This window comes from Vigna angularis, chromosome 2 (assembly GCF_016808095.1).
Source record: "Vigna angularis cultivar LongXiaoDou No.4 chromosome 2, ASM1680809v1, whole genome shotgun sequence".
In the NCBI taxonomy this organism is placed as follows: Eukaryota; Viridiplantae; Streptophyta; class Magnoliopsida; order Fabales; family Fabaceae; genus Vigna; species Vigna angularis.
In genome coordinates, this window is record NC_068971.1 from 32,158,260 (window position 1) to 32,177,766 (window position 19,507).

Consider the following 19,507-nt stretch of genomic DNA (forward strand, 5'->3'; position numbering starts at 1 on the left):
AGTGTAAATAGGCCACTATGCCTAATGTTAGTCCTATAAATTGTAAGGCTCATGAGAAATGAATATACACAAGAAGCATATTCAGAAATATTTTAGTGTCATTTTCAAGATTGAACTGAAAAACGTAGGCATGAAAACGCAATGTAGGTAGTGCCAAAATATGGTTGTGTTTTTAGAGAGAATAATGCTTTTTTTGCTTGGAAAATAGGCAACTTGTTTTATTCATGGTTGGGATCAATTGTATGAAGTTTGGCGTATTTTTATCTTAACGGAAGAAAGATTGGGAAAAATAGGATCACTATTTCTGAAACAACCTCAAGTCAAGACTTCCAGGATTAGATAAAAGGGAAGGAGATTTAATCACTTCTATTTCACTGAAATGCCAAAGAAAATGGTATATATATCTGGGGTAAATGTTCCAAGTGTAATATTTTCCCTTCTTCGGTTCAACAACTACAAAGTGCTAAAGGAGATGTTTAGCTTTTCACTAAAGTAGTATCTAGCTAGCCTTTCTGAAATTCTTAAAAGCAGTTCATTTTATTTAACTTTTTTAATTCTTTGAACTACTTTTTGGTCAAAACCACAATTGTCCTAAGCTGTTTTATTTTATAAGTTGTTTTTATATTTAGAGCTTTTCCAAAATAGAAGCAGAAAAAAACCTGTTATGATGCTCCAAAGACATGGACATTAAAGCTAGACTGAGTGATAACATATCAGTTCAGCTAAACTTAAAGATTTGGATGAGGGAAAGCTTTCAAAATAGTTCCTTCTAAAACAATTGAGAACGGTATATGATTCTAAGTATGATTTCTTCTGAAGCACTTCTGCGGCCATCTCAAAGCCATTTTATCCAAAGCATTGTCCCCTGGTGCACGTTTTCTGAAGCGAATCCAATCATATAGAACAATCCTCAGGTCATGAACTTTGCTTTTTAGATCGTCACAACAGTTAGCTTGAATGGTATAAACCTCCTTGAACATATCCTTTTTTAGCTGACAAAACCCACCAAAAGAGCTTGTATTTACTAAATGAATCCGAAAGCCATACGAGTCAGCTATATCTTGCCTTGCTTTTATTGTTGTACACAAGGACTCTTCTACGGGATCGTTTGGATAAAGAATCTTGGTCAATTTCCAATAGTTGAAAAATTCGAAGGAAATGGTATTTGCTTTCAAGAAGAATATTCCCTCATCATACAGGTAACTTCCACTTTCTCCATCACTTAACACACTACATGAAATCGTGAGTTCATCAATTGGATTTAAGTTTATCAATGGACTTCTAAGCCACAGTACATCTGGATCCTGCAAAATTAAAGTCACAATCAATTCAAGTAAACTAATAACCATTCATCCATCACTTTTTACATCAAACTTGAAGATTGATAACTCTTTTCCTTGTTGAAATTTATTGAGACTCGAGAAATTATGCGAGTCTCACAAAATGTTAGAAAAGAATAGGCCGATAGCATTGTTCACAAAGCCTTACCGTGAAAATTATGTTGTAACCCAATCGAATCACTTCAAACAAGACATCCTTTCTTGTCCAAGTGAATAACTTATCAGCCGAGGTTGTCATAATGGATTGTGTTTTTGTGGCAAAATGACGCGGAAAGATGGAAGGGTGGATGCAATAGGGGTGCAAGGACCTGCAGTACTCAAAAGCTTGGAGGTCCATGGCTATGATTACTAAGTGATTCACTAACCTTTGAGTCCCTTCACCTGATTTGAAGCTTTGTAGTAAAATTTCAAGGAGAGATCCTGGACTTGCCAATGATTCATCTACCATTGTTAGAATAACAGTTCTGTCTGGCATCGTAGCTCTCCTCAGCGTATCCCCTAATTTTTCATTCTCTGGGTCGTACTGATAGGGAAGTAATAACAAATTAACCCAGAATCCAAAATTATTTTAATGATCTAGTCAGTGTTTGCTTTCATTGATATTGCGGTAATTAATCAGCCTTTCAGGTCCATTCAATTACATATCAATACATTATTAAAGAAGTTTGACTGCTATATAGTGTAAGAACAAAATTATGATGATGTAAAAAAAGTCCACTCACCTATAAAAGAAATTTGAATCCTAATTAGATGAAAATGTTAGTAAAAGTTATAATACTTTGTTAAAAACAGGAATGCATGTATGTGTCTGAATTCAATCAAATCAAATACTTTGTCAATCTTTCATTCTTACTAATAATATTTTTAATTATTCAATTAATATCAAACGTTAAATGTATTTACAATTTATCAATATGAAAATTTCTTTCAATTAAATTATTTGTTATTTATAAAATGAAATCTATTAAATGTTTTATATTTTTATATTTCCATTTAATTTTTTGTTTTGGAAAAATACCTATGAATTAAATTCTTTATACCTTATATGTTTATATTTATAAATAAAATTTGATTATATTACATTCACAATTAATTACTTTTGTATCATCATTCAATCTGCACACAGACAAAAGATTCTGGAATTAATTAATTAATACAAAGAGACTAAAAAATTCAAATATATCAAATCAAGGGGCGTGCAATAAGAATCCCTAACGACGAAAAGGATAACCATATAATGTTTTTTGTTATTCTATGGCTTCATACAAAAACAATAAATTTCCCTAGTACGCTGCAACGTTAGTACTTGACTTAAAAACAGAAGACAAAATATACTCGAATTTTTTTCGAAAACTGTTTTCTTAATTTGGATTATATAAATGAGTGTAACTCTGCTACTGTTTCACCTTTAAAATGGTATAATTAAGTGCCTTAAAACAATTTCTTCACACACATAAAACTAATCCACAAATTTTATATAAGAGAAATTAAACATGTATCACGGAAACCAATCACCTATTGCTACCAAACAAAACTCCAATACCTCTACTGATTGGAGGAAACGTTGTGTTAATTTATGTATGTATGATGCTAATTGACAGAAACAAAGCTAAAAGGAATCTACAGAGTGCTTACAGTTGATGAATGCCTGAACAGAAGCATACTTTCATGTGATCTAGGGTAGTGATATAGAAGGAGGCATACCAGCACGATGAAGAAAGCTAAGAGAGAAAGATACACAGAATTTCTCAATCTGGAAGCTCTCATCCTTCAAAATGCAAATGGGTAGGCCTAGCTTAATCTTGAAAGTTGATCTCACGTTTATCAAGTGCTGTGAAAAAGAAACCAATGAATGTGTTGAGAGAAGACCCCTTTGCATGAAAAGCCAGAATCAGGGAGATTTGAGAAAAGCAGATTATACAAATTATATATGCTCAAATGGGTTGACATGTTGAATGAATTCAATAGGCAACAATAAAGAAAAAGTTAAAAATAAATGCTAATAAATATATTTAACTATCCAATTAAACACTTTGTCCGTTTCAGGTTTTGAGAAATCTGATATGCTTTCGAAATTTGGCTTTATTATGGTAACTTTTGTTGATTAGGTGACCCCATGTGGATGCAATGGATGCATCTTCTTCATCCCCCTAAGAAAAAGGATTACCAAAATCAGGATCTTTTACAGTCATTGCTAGATACACCACCCCCTTTGGTTTGCTTTACATAATAAAGAACAAATTTCTCTTTCTCACTCACCTCTATCTCTCTATCTATATGTAATACTCCCTCCACTCACCACAATGACCACTTCTTTTTAGTCATTTTAAAAAAAATATACAATTTTATATCAATTCAAAACTATTTTATATATGATGTTATACTATATACTTTTATATATACTAAGAAGTGGATCACTTAAATATGTTTATATCATTTTCAATTTTGACCTAAACAATCCACATGAAGTTATAACACCTATTAAATTGATAAAATTCTCATTTTTTATAAATTTGTTTATTATTTACAGTGTTTTATGCAAGCTAAAAGGTATCATTTGATGACTCTACAAGTAATAACCTTTGAAAGAGAAAAAGGTTTAAAACGTATATAGTACAGGTTGATTCTAGTTAAATATTCATTTATGAAATATAACAGCTTTTAATGCAATTAATAATTTATTGAATGCCATTTTATAACTCTCTTTTAGTTTAGTCTTTAGTAACATTGAGTATGATTTACGCGAACTTGTTATCAATAAAAATAATATTTTAATATGTATTTCACAAATATAATTTTTTAAAATTAAGAATTTTAATATAAATAACTCTTTAATTATAAAAACTGATCGGATTTATATTATTCATAATAAAATATTAATTTTATTGATTATATGCTCTTGTAAACAAAATATCATTCTGCATTCTATTACCTTCCATAAAATCTCACCGTTCTGATTAAAACATGTTTTTAAATAGTTTCCACAATTAGCTAGCATCTATCTATCTATAACTTACACTACTAACAATATTATTTCTTTTGCTTTTCAATGTTTATTCAACAAGATATAATTGATTTGGAAAAATTCATCATTAATTAAAATATATTTTACCTAAATCAACGAGTCTGGTACCTATCAGTTTCACATAGCATACTAATTTAATATTTAATATAAAAAAATATACCATCAAAAGGATAAAAACTAAATGCTTAACATAAGAATAGGTAATTTAATACGAAGGGAGACCATTATTAAAAATATTTATTTTGATATTAAAAAAAGTTTTATTTTCATTTAAAATTTCAATAATTCTACAATTAACTTATGAGGTGTGCTGATGGAACACAAAATAGTTTTCTTATAACTTATTTATAAATTAATATTTGTAATTAAAGTTTTAAAAAGTAATCAAGATACTTAGTGAATGTTGTTAATTTAACTCTTACTGTGAAATCGAATGTATCTTGTAAAGTTTTATTTCACTTAATAAACTTCTTATTATCCGGTATTTCTATCGAAAGGTGGAAACTCTCTAAAAAATTTTCGTTCAAATTAGTACTAATAAGAGAATCTAGTCAAATCTGAATTAATACAAAAAGTAAAATCAAAGTATGATTAAAATAATATTTTTGTTGATTATGAGTCACAATTATGGATTCATTGGCTCATAGGCCCAATAACTAGTTTATTTGTAGAAAACTGTACTTGCTTTTGGCTAAGTTATCTGATTTGAGAATGTCTCGAGAAGATACAAAGAGGTACCAAGTGCATTGTAAATATAAGAATTGTGGGTGGTTTATGGGTTTCTTTTATAAAAAGAGGTTTTATTGACAAGTAATATGTGGTTTAATTGATAAGAGATTGTAGTGGTGTATTAAAGGTCACGTCTTTTAATTCTAAGTAGTGTGTCAGGTTTAGGATGGTTCCATGGTTGTTATTTGCAGTTTTGCTTGCTGACAAAAAAGGTATTATACTATCTTATTGGAATCAAATTTTTTGGTTTGATGATCTTGGAGTTTCCAACTAATTGAAACTGGTTAAGCATGTTGAAATTAGTGGCTTTGGGTTGGTGTTGCTGTCTTGAGTTCTAAATTAGTTGGAGTAAATTCCCTAAGCTTGTTTATGAGTATAATTTAGTTTATAGGTGTTTAATGCCTAAGTTTAGAACATGAAGTGATATGTTTTAACTGCTGGAATGAATGATATTGGGTTGAGTTTTGGATGCAGGGCATTGACTCCACTAACTCTGCGTGACAGAGGTGAGGTGAGTGTGTTTGATTACTAGTTAGTGAGTAATAGAGTCATGGAACAGGAATGGTCTAAGTGCGAAAACTATGGTTTCATGTAGGACCTGGTCTAAGTGCCTATAATATGTTTATGTAGCTCACTGGTGTAGAAGGGTTGGCTAAAGGTAGAACTATGAGTGGGAAGCGTAAGGTAAATTGTTTAAAGGGTGAACGGCTACTTAAGTGAAGGGTTTAAGGTTAGATAATGTTTCGGTAAATATTTTTGGGACCGAGAGACTAACCTGCTGACATGTCTTTCTCGCTTCTGAGTACTTGGATTGTCTGCCTTTCTTCATCCTGGACTCGTTGGTCACCTTCAATCTACTATTGTTGCCCGATCGGTATTGGTGTGGACCGATCGGTCTCCTTCTGGACGAGGGGGGAGGTACCTGTAAAAGACACTCTGACGCCCAAGTTAGGCGTGTGATTTTAAGAGTGTTGGCTCTTAATTGAATGCTTAGTGAACGGTTGTCACTATTTGAGTATTTGAGAATGGGTTGAGTGTGAGTGAAACGTATTGGAGTATGAATTGAGCGTATCTGGCGTTTGGCATTGACCTTATATTTATAAGTTGTCTCATGAACCTAATCTAGCACGGATCCAATAAAATAAAAACAGACTAAAATATAAACAGACTTACCAAAAAATCTGGTTGGTTGTTTATAATCTGCTTATCAGTATCTTTAATTAGATATTCTTTGATTTTATTATTTGATGGACTATTGGCCCAATAATAGCTTAAGCGTTGGCCCAATTGCGGTCCAATCTTTGACCCGGTTAACCGTAGCGGATGGACCCAACGACCCTAAGTGGATGGACCGAACGGTGCTGAATACTGACCGTTCGGTCTATCCTAGGTATGATACAGATAACAACAACAAGTAAAAGGGCTCTATGACAGTAAGAAATTAGGTCAATTTAAGCGAAAGTTTAGAGGTTGGCCTACAACATTAAAGTACTCATTTTGGCAATTGTTAGTGGTTCAGCTAAATGGGCAATTCAGTCTAGAGGTTTCAACTTTAGGCCTGATTAGAGAAATAGTTTTAGTTGGGTCCTTTACAGTAGGGTTTCAGTGGTTACTCGACATTGTCAAATTGTCCAAATTGGCTTCAATAGATGGTCACGTTTTGCAGAATTAAGTTACTTAACTTAGTTTCATAGGTTTGTTCAAAATAGTCCTAACTGTTAGTTATCTAAAGGTAGTCGTGCAGTTTGAAAATGTTCATTTCATTGTGGATGAATTAGAGAAAATTTGTATTCTTTCAGAGGTTGTTTCTATAGCATTAGAACTACATAGTTAGTATTAGGGTAAACTCAAATGTGATAGATTTAATTGCCTTGTTTATTTGTTGAAGAGTTTTGTCAGTTTTGGGTGGTCAGTAGATTAATATAGTGGTTATTAGACAATAATAACGAATAAATGATGTCTTAATGGTAGAATTTATGGTTTTATAGGTGAAAAGCCAATATGTAAGTCTATAAATTGTAAGTGTCTTATTGACACATAATGTGGAAAACACTATAAGTATATTCAGAAATATCTAAGTGAGTGTCATTTGTTAATAAATTGGCATCAGAGCTGAGAAAGTATGAGTGTCTAAGTGAGAAAGAGATAGTGAGAGAAAGATGATCAGCCTAGCAAACAGTGTGTATCTATCTCAGTTGACAAAGAAAGACAACTTTGACAATTGAAGTGTGCAGATGAGATCTCTTATAGGATCCCAAGATGTGTGTCGGATGTTGTTGTGAATGGCGATGAAGAGCCCGTGGTAGATGTAAAGCAGATAATGGCACAAGTTTCTGCATTAAAAAAATCACTAGGGAAGGATCAATCAACCTTATACATACTGTACCGAGCTGCTATTGAATCTGGCTTTGAGAAGATAGTGAATGTTAAATCTTCAAGAGAAACATGACATATTCTTGAGAAAGTTTACAAAGGCGATAATCTTGTAAAGCAAGTTATACTTCAAACTCTCAAAGGTGGGTTTGAGAGTATAACTTCTCCCATTATCTTAGGGATGGGTCATTCTTTTACAGCTTTTATCTTCTCAGGATCAACATTCACTCCCTCTTTCCCAACCTTGAATCCAAGAAAAATAACTTTATCTTGACAAAAAGTGCATTTATCAAAGTGTCAAAAAGATTATGTTCCCTAAGAAGAATCAAAACTTACCTAAGATGATCAAGATGTTTATGAAGACCTTTACTATAGATTAAGATGTCATCAAAGTAGACCACAATCAACCTCCCTATGCATTTTCTTAGGACATGGTTCATTAACCTTGAAGGTGTTAGATGCATTGGTCAAACCAAATGACATGACTAACCATTAAAATGATTAACTAATATATATATATATATATATATATATATATATATATATATATATATATTATAACACAAATTATATCAGTGTAAATTAATAAATAAATTATAGTCAATATTAAATTATATATTATATAATTTATTTAATAACATAATAATAAATATGATATAAAAATATTAAAAATTATAATATATTACACTATCTAATAAAATATATAATTTTATATTTGTACATAAATGATATTCTTTATAAAAGTTAACTAAAGTCTTGTACTAGGGTCAAACTCACATTAACTCTAACCTTAACCCACTTAAGATGAAACTTTGGGGGTTGAAACTTTTTTTGGATCCATATAAGGGAGGCCTCCTAAAAAGAGCTTTTTCCAAGATGGGTTAGGATTGACCCATGGGTCATGGGTCAATTTGATACTTGTAGGAGGATGGGATGAGTCTTGTTAACAATTTATAGTTTATAATTTCTATATGGCTATCAAACCTAAGTAAAGCTTCATTTCTTTCAATGGAAAAAAAAACAGAGAAAAGAAACAAAAATAAGTCCATGAAATGAAAGCCCTAAATGCAAAAGAATGTTTCTTCTTGCACCACAATTTCGTCCTCACCTCCAAATTTTTTTCCAATTCTAACTTTGCCCTTCCACTTCTAACAATTGAATAAGAATCTTTGACCAAAAAGATTCTTTTGTGCATTTTAAATTGTGAACCCTAATTTGAACTCACATCTTCTCCGAGAGCCTCCTCAGTTTCTCCTCCCTCGCGCCTCCCTTTCTTGTTTTCTTTTGCGAATGTTCCAGTGTTAGTGTGATAACATAGTGGTAGTGTGGTACTCTTTGTTGGTGTTAGTGTGGTGCTTTTCCTCTCGCATATTCTGCGTGGCTGTTGTTGTATAAAAGATAACAAAATCACGAACAATATTTCCTGAGGCGTGTATAAAAAGGTCTCTAAAAAGAGTATAAAATAAACCCAAAATATTTCTAGAAAAGGAAAAGAGAAAAAGGATGAAACTAAGAAGAAAAGAGAATGAGAGAAGATTGATTTTGATGTGATTTTCAGAATAAAGAAAGGCCTCTATTTATAGGGCTAGAAGGAAAGAATAGAATAATAAAATTTTGAACATTGCAGCACTTAATAAATTTTTGAATGTTGTAGTGAACGTTGTAAAGCTACCATTCTTTTGCAATAAAAAATAATGAATATTTTACAACAATCCCACACTTTTTGCAAAAGAGAGTTGAAACAAAAGTCTTCGATCCAAATAATTCTGATGATTAAACAAACATTAAAAGAAAGATAAGAATTTTTGTCTAAGGTCTCATAGGATGTAATGCACCAGAGTTGGTATAGCAAGCTATATGAACCAGTCTTAGATTGAGAAACTTAACACACAATAACAAGTTATATGAACCAAAGACACTTGATGTGTGTTAGAGGTTCATCAATCACAATACACCCTCACAATCCTTGTTATTATCGTTGTGTTGCGCTTACTAGGCCATGCATGTGCCCAATATTCATGAGTGCTTTAGAGATCATGCCAAGATCTCATGCCAAGATTTCATGTAAGCGGCCCCAATCGACACTCATATAGGTGATTTCATCAAGTGTATGTTGCAAATCATACACCACCCATAAGGGATATGAAAAATCATTAAAAACTTTGTTTAGGCTAAAATTCTTTCACAACATAGAATTTTAATGACAAAGTTTTAGCCTCTCAATAATGTAGTCTCTAGAACTTTCACACACATCATAGGAAAGGACATAATTGGTTAACATCAATTTAGTACAATCATAACTAACAAGTGACTTGTTTTTACCCATATGAACCTTATTCATGGGATTTCCAATTACAAAGGTTGGGTTACCATCACTTGTTTGTTTGCAAGTGGCCTAAGTCTCATTCGCCTCGATGTTTCTAATATAATTTATCTTTCCAGGGGTTTTGTTAGAGGATATGCTAGATTTCGTTCTGACTTCACATAATTAATGGAAATAGTTTCACTCTTTAGTAGTTGCTTCGCCAAATTATGTCTTAATTGTATATGTTTATTCTTTCCATTATAATTCGTGCTTTTAGTTATAGATATTGTCGATTGGCAATACAATGTATTGACACTGATGTGGTTGGTTTCATTCCTAGTGGAATGTTCGCTAGGAAGTTTTTCAACCACTTAGCCTCATTACAAGTCATCTCAAGAGCAACAAACTCATATTCCATTGTTGATCTTGCAATAATTGTTTGCCTAGCTGATTTCCATGTAATCGCACCACCCTCAAGTGCGAATACATAACCACTAGTGAATTTTGTCTTATCTGAATCACAGATCCAGTTAACATCATTGTACCCTTCTAGTACAGCGAGAAATCCACTATATTCATAAGCCTAGCAAGTGCATCCCAATGTTCTTGATTTGGAAATTAAGAGTACCCACTCAGTCTACCTACTGAATAAGCAATATCAGGTCTAGAGAACCTCATCAAGTGTAGTAAAGTCCCAATTATCTAGGCATACTAAGGCTGAGATATAAATTCTCCTTTATTTTTCATTAAGTTAGAATTAACATCATAAGGGGTACTCACTAGTTTTAGGTCATAACACCCAAACTTCTTAAGAAGTTTCTCAATGTATTGTTCTTGGGATAGTAATATAATGTCTCATTTGCTTATGATTCTAATACCTAAAATCACACTAGCTTCACCCATGTCTTTCATTTCAAAATTTGATCCTAAAAGCAATTTAGTTCTAGCGACAATCTCATTGCATGTACCAAAGATTAACATTTCATCCACATACAAGCATATAATGACACAATCACCATTTTTAAATTTAGAGTACACACATTTATCAGCATCATTAGGTGAAAAACCATCACAAAGCAACACATTATCAAGTTTTTCATGCTATTGTTTTGGTGCTTGTTTCAACTCATACAAATATTTTAAGAGTTTGCATACTTTATACTCTTAACTAGGTGCAGCATACCCTTAAAGTTGAGTCATATAAATTTCCTCCTCCAAGTCACCATTCAAAAAGGTTGTTTTAACATCCATTTGGTGTATCACTAGCTTATGGATGGTTGTTAAAGCTAACAACACTCAAATGAAGGAAATCCTAATCACAGGAGAAAAAGTATAAAGTAATCTATGTTGAGTTTTTGAGTAAAACCTTTTGCTACTAATATTGCCTTATACTTCTCTATGGATCCATCACGGTGATACTTTTTCTTAAGATCCCTTACAATCAATGAGTTTGATCCTTTAGGCAAATCTACTAAAATCCAAGTATTATTTTTCTAAATTGATTCAATTTCAGTCCTGATGGTCTTATCCTACTATTTTGCATCAAGAGCAATAGTATCTTCTACAAAGTTTGTTGGATCATTATCAATAAGATAAGTATAAAAGTCATCTCCAAAGTAAGTTTGTTTTCTTTGTCTTTTACTTCTTCTCAAATTCTCATTCATGGTATCACTATTATTATTATCATCAACAGGTTGAGACATCTCACTAACCTTTAAGGGAAATACATGTTTAAAAAACTCAACATTTTTCGTCTCCATTATAGAATTTCTCTCAAGTATGTTACTTTTAAGAACTAGAAACCTATAGGTAGCAATCAGAGGTTTTAGAGCCTATTTTCCTTTTCTTAGGATCGGGTAATATCACCTTAGCTAGGCACTCCTAAACTCTTAGATATTTAAGGTTAGGTTGGTAGCCTTTCCACAACTCATAGGGAGTTTTACCAGTTTTCTTATGGGGTATTCTATTTTGTAAAAATCATGTAGTAAGCAAGGCTTCTCCCCAAAGGTTATCAGGTGCATCAGAACTAACAAGCATAACATTCATCATTTCTTTAAGAGTTTTATTCTTTCTCTCAACTGCTCCATTAGACTCAAGTGAATATGGTGGAGTTACTTCATGAATGATACTTCTTTAACACAAAATTCATTAAAAAACACATACTCACCACCTTTATTTGATTTAATCCTTTTAATTTTCTTATTTATTTGATTGTCTACTTTTGTTTTATAGGTTAAAAACACATCAAAGGCTTCACCTTTATGTTTGATTAAGTAAACTTTAGTGTATCTAGAATAATAATCTATAAAGGTCACAAAATAATTTTTACCTCCTCTAGACATGGTTTGTTTCAAATCAACTAGATCAATATGAATTAACCCTAACAATTCAGTTTGGCGTTCTACAAAATAACATGTTTTCTTTGCTATTTTAGATTCTACACATATATCACATTTACTATTCTATTTATCATGCATATTAATTAATCCTAGTCGCTGTAATTTCAAAACATGCAAGGAATTCACATGTTCTAATCTAGCATGTCATATATCATATGAGTCAACAATATAAGCAAAAGAACTTTGTTCATTAATATTTTCAAAAACATTCAATATGAAGAGTCCTTGATCATAATATCCCTTCCCCATGGAAGCATTATTTTTTGTCATAATGCTCTTGTCAAACTCAAATGACACTTTAACCCCTATTTTCCCAGTAATGCTATAGAGATTAAATTAACTCTGATTGATGGCACATGTAGCACATCATTCAAGTCCAGAGTCTTTCCAAATGTGAGCTTGAGAAGATCTTTTCGTTTTCCCAAAACAGGAGTGGTCCTGGAATCTCCGTGGTAGACGTGTTCTTCTACATCCCCTACATTAGTGTAAGAGGTAAAGACACTTCTGTTTGCACAAATATGTCTGGTAGCACCAGAGTCTACCACTCATTTGCTCATTGGTCATCAAATTTACTTGAGAAACAATCGCAGCAATAATGTCATCTCCTTTGGCTATATTTTTCCTAGAAGGATTGTTGTTTCTTACTCTACGCTTGCACTGTGGTGCATGATGGCCTGACTTTCCGCATACAAAACAATTTTGTTTCTTCTTAAAGGTGGGTTTATATTCATTGGGATGAGATTTAAGAAAATTATTTTTCTTTCTGTGACCAAGTTTGTGTTTAGGTTTGTGTTCGTACCTTTTACGAGTAGGTTTTACTTCTACCATATTTGCTTTTGTAGATAAAGCTTTGGCCTTTGCCGTAGCAGACTCCTTCCTATTGGTAACTTCAATAATTATGTGTGTAATAAGTTCTAGTAGACCATCAATATGTGTTTGTGTTTCAATTGTTGTTTGTCATCTATCCAAGATGGTGACAATTTCTCTATCAGAAGTTTTCAATCAAATTCATCCGGTAGAAGAATATTCTTTGCTTTGATATCTTCGAGCAGCTTGTGGTATTCATTGATTTGAGTTTTTATGTCCTTGTTTTCAATCATCTCCCAACGGTAGTTTCCTATGATGAATCTTTGTCTCAAGACATCTTCGACAATGTATTTGAGAATCAACAAGTCCCAAATGTTTTTTACTTCCTTGTAGGAGCAATACACATTGAACAAATCATTAGAAAATGCACGAAGCAAAGTGTGTTGGCATACCTTGTTCGCATAAGTCCACTCTTCAACTAGTTTTGAGTTTCAAGGAATACTTGAGTCGGGCTTCGAAGATGAAAGAGCAGCAACAACTCCATACATGTCTAAAAGGGTGGACACGCGTTCTTGCCAGCACAAAAAGTTCTGTCCAGAGAAAGCCTCGACTTTTGACACGTTTGGAATGATTTCGCAAAGACCGTTTGAGTTTCGGAAATAATGGTTTGGCTCTCTGAAGTCATGTTGTTGATGCAACCATAAGTTCTTAAGATTGTTGTATAAAAACTGACAAAATCACGAACAATATTTCCTTAGGCGTGTGTTTCACTGTCCTTAAGGACTTATCCACGATGTATTGCACAAGTCCCCTAGGATACAACAAGAACTTCCTAGAAATTTCTGAGGATCTCAATATTAACAAGGATATCTAAAAAGAGTATAAATTAAAACCAAAATATTTTTAGAAAAGGAAAAGAGAAAAAGGATGAAACTAAGAAGAAAAGAGAATGAGAGAATATTGATTTTGATGTGATTTTCGGAATGGAGAAAGATCTCTATTTATGGAGTTAGAAGGGAAGAATAGAATAATAAAACTTTTGAACGTTGCAGCACTTAATAAATTTTTGAACGTTGTAGTGAACGTTGCAAAGCTAACGTTCTTTTGCAATAAAAAATAATTAGTATTTTATAATAGTTGTGCTCTAAAGGTTGGTTTCCTTCCCCTCCTCTTTTGCTCATTCATTTTGTTCATGGTTGTGTGGTGGATTGAAATGTATGCTCATTTATGGTTGTGCTGGAAATGTATATGTTAGATTGGATTGAAATTTTGTAGATAGATAAATATATGTAAAATGCAGGATGGAGGATGGAGGCTTAAAAGTCGTAACCATATTTCGAAATACAGTTAAGACTTTACCAGCTTTTGAAAGCCGATTAAGATCTCACCGTAATTCAAAATACCTCGAAACCTTAATCAGTTTTCGAAAGTCGATGAAGCCTTAACCATGTTTCAAAACACGTTGGACTCTTAATCGACTTTCGAAAGCCGACAAGTCCTTAACCAACTTTTACCAGCTTTCGAAAGCCAGTTAAGGATTTTTTAAACTTCAAATTTTACTTTGGTCTCAAACCTCAAAAAAGAAATTACTCCCACCAATAACTAAATGATAGAAACTACGACCATCACAACAACTAGCACCAGGATCACCACCCTTTACCATAATGCACAATGAAATACAAAAGAGAGTAAGAAAATGAAAAATGTTAACAATCTTTTTATAATAAAATATGTGTTACTATTTTATTGATTTATATATTTGAAATAGGCCAAGTGGTTGTAAAAAAATTGTCATGTTAAAAAGACATTTCTAAAAAATATATACTACAATTACGAGTCGTCACTTATTGATGTGTAATAGTTTTAAACATGTGACATGTTTTACACTCTAATTGACAACATTGGTAGTCCCCACCAAACAAATTATGTGCTTGTTCTTATGGCCCAATCATTATTTGTATTGTGCAACCTTCACCAATCTTACATGTATACGCAACAACGTTGTGCACGGAATGTTTGGAAAAAGGCTCTCGAAAAGACACCATTGGTACCTTCTTTTTAATCCTAAACCTAATATAATTAAAAAGTGTTTTCTATTTCTTTAGAATGGTTCTCGAAATCATGGTCAGATTGATTATGCTTATAGTAAGTATTTTTAATAAATAATATTTAAAAATCACTTATTTGATAAACCGATAGAATACGTTCAATAAAAAAAGAAGAGTAGAAAACTAAATTTTTAAAATATATGTAGAATAAATAAACACATATAAAGGCATAAAAATGTTTATTTTCTTGGAAAAACACTTCATGTAAACAATTTAGCACAAACAAATTCATCCTGGTTGACGGTACTTTCTTTTTTTACTATCGAAATTATAAAAAAACAAAATAACCATTTTAAATTGTTTATAAAATGTGAGTGTTTAGAGAAAGCCTTTTACACTAATTATTTATAAGAATAAAAATTTTTTTGAAAACATATTTCACTCAATTTCTCCTTTAAAAGAATAAAAATAAACATAAAAATAAAAATAAATGTGTATTAAAAAAAGACCATCCTGTTCTCGGGAGACTGAAGAACTTAAAATGAATTATATATTCATATAAAAACAAAATAGAATAATGGTTGTGGGGTTCACCAATGACTGAGCCACGAGGACTTGGGTGTCTATGGATCTCATTGCAGTGGCACTCAAGCTTCCCACGTGCGCAAATGGCAAAAAAATAAAAATGAAAAACATAACAAAGCACATTATACTTTCTAATTTATAATCTAGATTTTATCATTGAATTTATTTTTATATATTTTATCATAATTTTTAATTATTTACATAATTTAAAAAAAAAATTAAAATCTCTAACACAACACAAAGCTATAAAAATACAAAACAAAAACACATTTTGTTGTCGAATTTTATCCCACTTTTTATTTTTTGAACACTTTTATTTATAACAATTCATCACCTATAAAATATCTAACCAATTGGTAACTTTTGAAAAAATAAAACGTAATAGAAATTTGATAGTTAAATAAAGAAAAAAATGAATGAAAATTAAATATATTTTTTTAAAAAGGTGAACATATATATTCAAACATTATTTATCTCACTAAATCTCTTTATCATTCATGTTAAGAAATTAGTTACAAAATAATGGAATTTCAAATCTAATTATCGAATTTAGTAAATTAAAATTCACCCTGAACGATAAAATATAACTGAGTCTTAGTGTTATTTTTAATATTTTCAGAATTACTTAAAAATAAGTAGTATTAGAAGCATTGTAAAGATGGATAAGGAATGATATGATTAGTTTTCTGTGGATTGAAACAACTACATTTTAGAGAAAAGAAATATATATATATATATATATATATATATATATATATATATATATATATATATATATATTAAAAGAATTAAAATTGATGATGTATGAAGATTGGACAATGTTGCGTACATTGATTAGAAGTAATAATAGAGAGATGTATGATGTGGGTGTAAGTGCCCTTTCGAAGGGGTCAATGGCTATTTCAATTATCAATGGTTTCATCCTATTTACTCCTCAAAAAAGAAGCCACGTGGCACATCACAACTTGCTCTAAAACTTATCCTTATCCGTGCTACCAATATCTTTTTTAATGTGTTTTCTTATACATCATCATTAGTTTTCACAATATGTTACTTAAATTTTGTCGCAAAAGAACTCGTTAAGTTTGACTAATAGTCTCCGTTTTAAAATTTTAGAATCAACTTATTAAAATTTAATAATCAAGAAAAGGAATATATGTTTCAATATAAATGTTAAAATTAATATTGTGTGTTTCAAGTGTAGGGTACAGGATATTCACAAAACCATCTTTCACATTTTATTCCAAATTCGTTTAGGTACTTTTAAATGTCATTAGCCAAAGTCATTTTTTATTTACACACCAAACCGTTTGGATGTACCTCTTAAAGGTACTTAGATACTTAAGTCAATAACTTAGTGTGATTGAAATTATAGGAAAATCTTAAATTTGTAATAATTGCAATCACTTACCTTCTTATCTTTGACATCTGTTTATAGGTTTTGATATGAACTTGTAATTAGTGAAACCTTAATCACGGTCCAATTATGACTCATTACGTAATTCTTACTTGTAATCTTGATAGAAGCAATGTTTAGGAGTCCCTACTATTCGGGATCGTCCGTCCGCTTAGAAACCCCTCTTCATGATCATACGATCGAATTAACAAGCACAGTTCTCTATGTTAATAAATGAATAAAAAAAGAAATATATATTTTGATATAAATGTTAAAATTAATATTGTGAAATATTAATGTTACAATTAATATTGTGCAATGTTAAAAATTAAATGTTAAAATTAATATTAAAATGTTAAAATTTACATGTTAAAATTAATATTGTGAAATATTAATGTTAAAATTAATATTCTGAAATATTAATGTTGTGAAATGTTAAAAATTAAATGTTAAAATTAATATTGTGAAATATTAAGGTTAAAATTAATATTGTGAAATGTTAAAATTAATATTCTGAAATATTAAGGTTAAAATTAATATTGTGAAATGTTAAATATTAAATGTTAAAATTATTATTGTGAAATATTAATGATAAAATTAATATTGTGAAATGTTAAAAATTAAATGTTAAAATTAATATTGTGAAATGATAATTAAATGTTAAAATTAATATTGTGAAATGTTGAAATTAAATGTTAAAATTAATATTGTGAAATGTTAAAATTAAATGTTAAAATTAATATTTCGAAATGTTAAAATTAAATGTTAAATTTTAGAATCAACTTATTAAATGTTAAAATTAATATTGTGAAATAGAAAGTAGTATAATAACCATTTCCGGTAGGGATTACGATTAATATATGTTTCTTTGGTTTCAATAATGTGTTTATATTAATAACATTAAGTTTTCTATTCCAACAATTATACATGTATGTTTTTTTTCCTTTAATGATACCTAGTTTATTAATTATTTATATTTTTTTTTTCACAATTTCATTCATTATTTTTTTTCTTCGATTAAAACAAAACTTATCTTATAACTATTTATAAATCAATGTATCATAATACATTATTTTTATAATTGAATTTCTTAAAAAATTTAGAGACAATCTTTTTAACATGATTAACTTGTTTTCATAACAATCAAGAGATATAATCACTTTATTTCATAATTGACTATTAGTTTTAAGTGTACTTTTGTCAAAGTGAGCTAAAAAGAAATTCTTTTTGCATCAAACAAATTAAAGTGTGTTGCATTGCATCTCTTTTGACGTAGAGTCTATATGTTTTTTGTATATGTTCTTTATTAATGAAATTATAATTTTTAAAAATTTGCATTTGTATATTTTTTGTAACTTATTGAGACATTACAATTAATTATTATAATATAGGCATTTAATCAATTTAAAAGGTAAGATATTTGAGCTAAGATCAATTGATACTTCGGCGAGTTATATAAATTCTATTTTGAATTTAATAACAACAAGACTTTTATTTAAATATATAAAAAAGTTAAAATTATTAAATGGTCTTCATATTTGTATCAGAATTTTAATTTGGTTATTAGATTTTAAGTAATCTTAATTGTGTTCTTATTTTTGAAAATGTGTATCAAATAATTTTTTTTTGTTAATTTGACAGAAACAACATCAAGACGTGATGAGTTATTTTTTTGTTGAATAACTTTTGTGGTTGACATGTTGACTCATCGTCTTACTTAAAAGATCTATTAATGAATATGTGGGGTTTATGAAAGAAGAGGTTGTGAAATGTGGAAGGCTTCGAACATTATTCAGCTGAGACATGTCTCATTCTTATTCATCTTGCACATGCAATGATTAGAGATGCAACATAGTAATGGCGTTGCAAGATGTTGGTTAAACCCATTTGTTTCTATAGTGAAAATGCAGTGTTTCAAACTACTAGAATTCCTAAGAATAAGGAAAAAAAATTCTGGGGTTGCCCTAACTTCAAGGTAAGATCCATGGAAGTAAAAATGCTCCTACCCTAACAATACAACGTAAAACCCATTTCTCATCTCCAAAACAAAAACACAACACCTAAAGACCTACCAAATCAAACTCACCTAGTTGTTTCGAAATCCCTAGTTATTTGTGTTGGTCTTTTGTTTTGTTGCTCTTGAAATCCCTTTCATAGTGTTTCGATATCCCTGATAGATTGTGTTCATTTTTCGTTCTTTTTGTATTCAAATTCTTGTTTTGAAATCCCTAAATGCCTAAGTTTTGTTGTAATTAAGATCTCCAATTAAAAAATTTCACATCATAAATTAAACCCCACATAATAAAATAATTTGAATCACCATATCTATATTGTACCATCGTTAACCATTTATACCCCGTTAACGATTTGAGTTTATTTGATACACATTTTCACAAATAAGAATCCAATTTAGACTATTTAAAATTTGAGAACAAAATTAAAATTTTAATACAAATATAAGGACTATCCCAAAATTTTAAACTATATAAAAAACTATGAA

At 30.4% G+C, this 19,507-nt stretch overlaps 1 protein-coding gene and 1 long non-coding RNA gene across 3 annotated transcripts; both read right to left on the reverse strand.

The window, feature by feature from the left end:
• Window positions 1–797: 797 nt before the first annotated feature.
• On the reverse strand, window positions 798–1,677 carry LOC108329691 (uncharacterized protein At1g28695). Its single transcript, XM_017564030.2, has 2 exons — window positions 1,489–1,677; window positions 798–1,304 (listed from the first exon to the last, which is right to left on the reverse strand). The coding sequence occupies exons 1-2, from the start codon at window positions 1,675–1,677 to the stop codon at window positions 798–800; spliced, it is 696 nt and encodes a 231-aa protein (XP_017419519.2).
• Window positions 1,678–1,719: 42 nt separating this feature from the next.
• Window positions 1,720–3,677, reverse strand: LOC128195527 (uncharacterized). Of its 2 annotated transcripts, none has more exons than XR_008247147.1 (3): window positions 3,600–3,677; window positions 2,976–3,171; window positions 1,720–1,863 (listed from the first exon to the last, which is right to left on the reverse strand). It is a non-coding gene; the product is annotated as an uncharacterized LOC128195527 (long non-coding RNA). The 2 variants fall into 2 exon arrangements; XR_008247146.1 differs by lacking the exon at window positions 3,600–3,677 and adding an exon at window positions 3,508–3,593 and having other exon boundaries at window positions 1,721–1,863.
• Window positions 3,678–19,507: the final 15,830 nt, after the last annotated feature.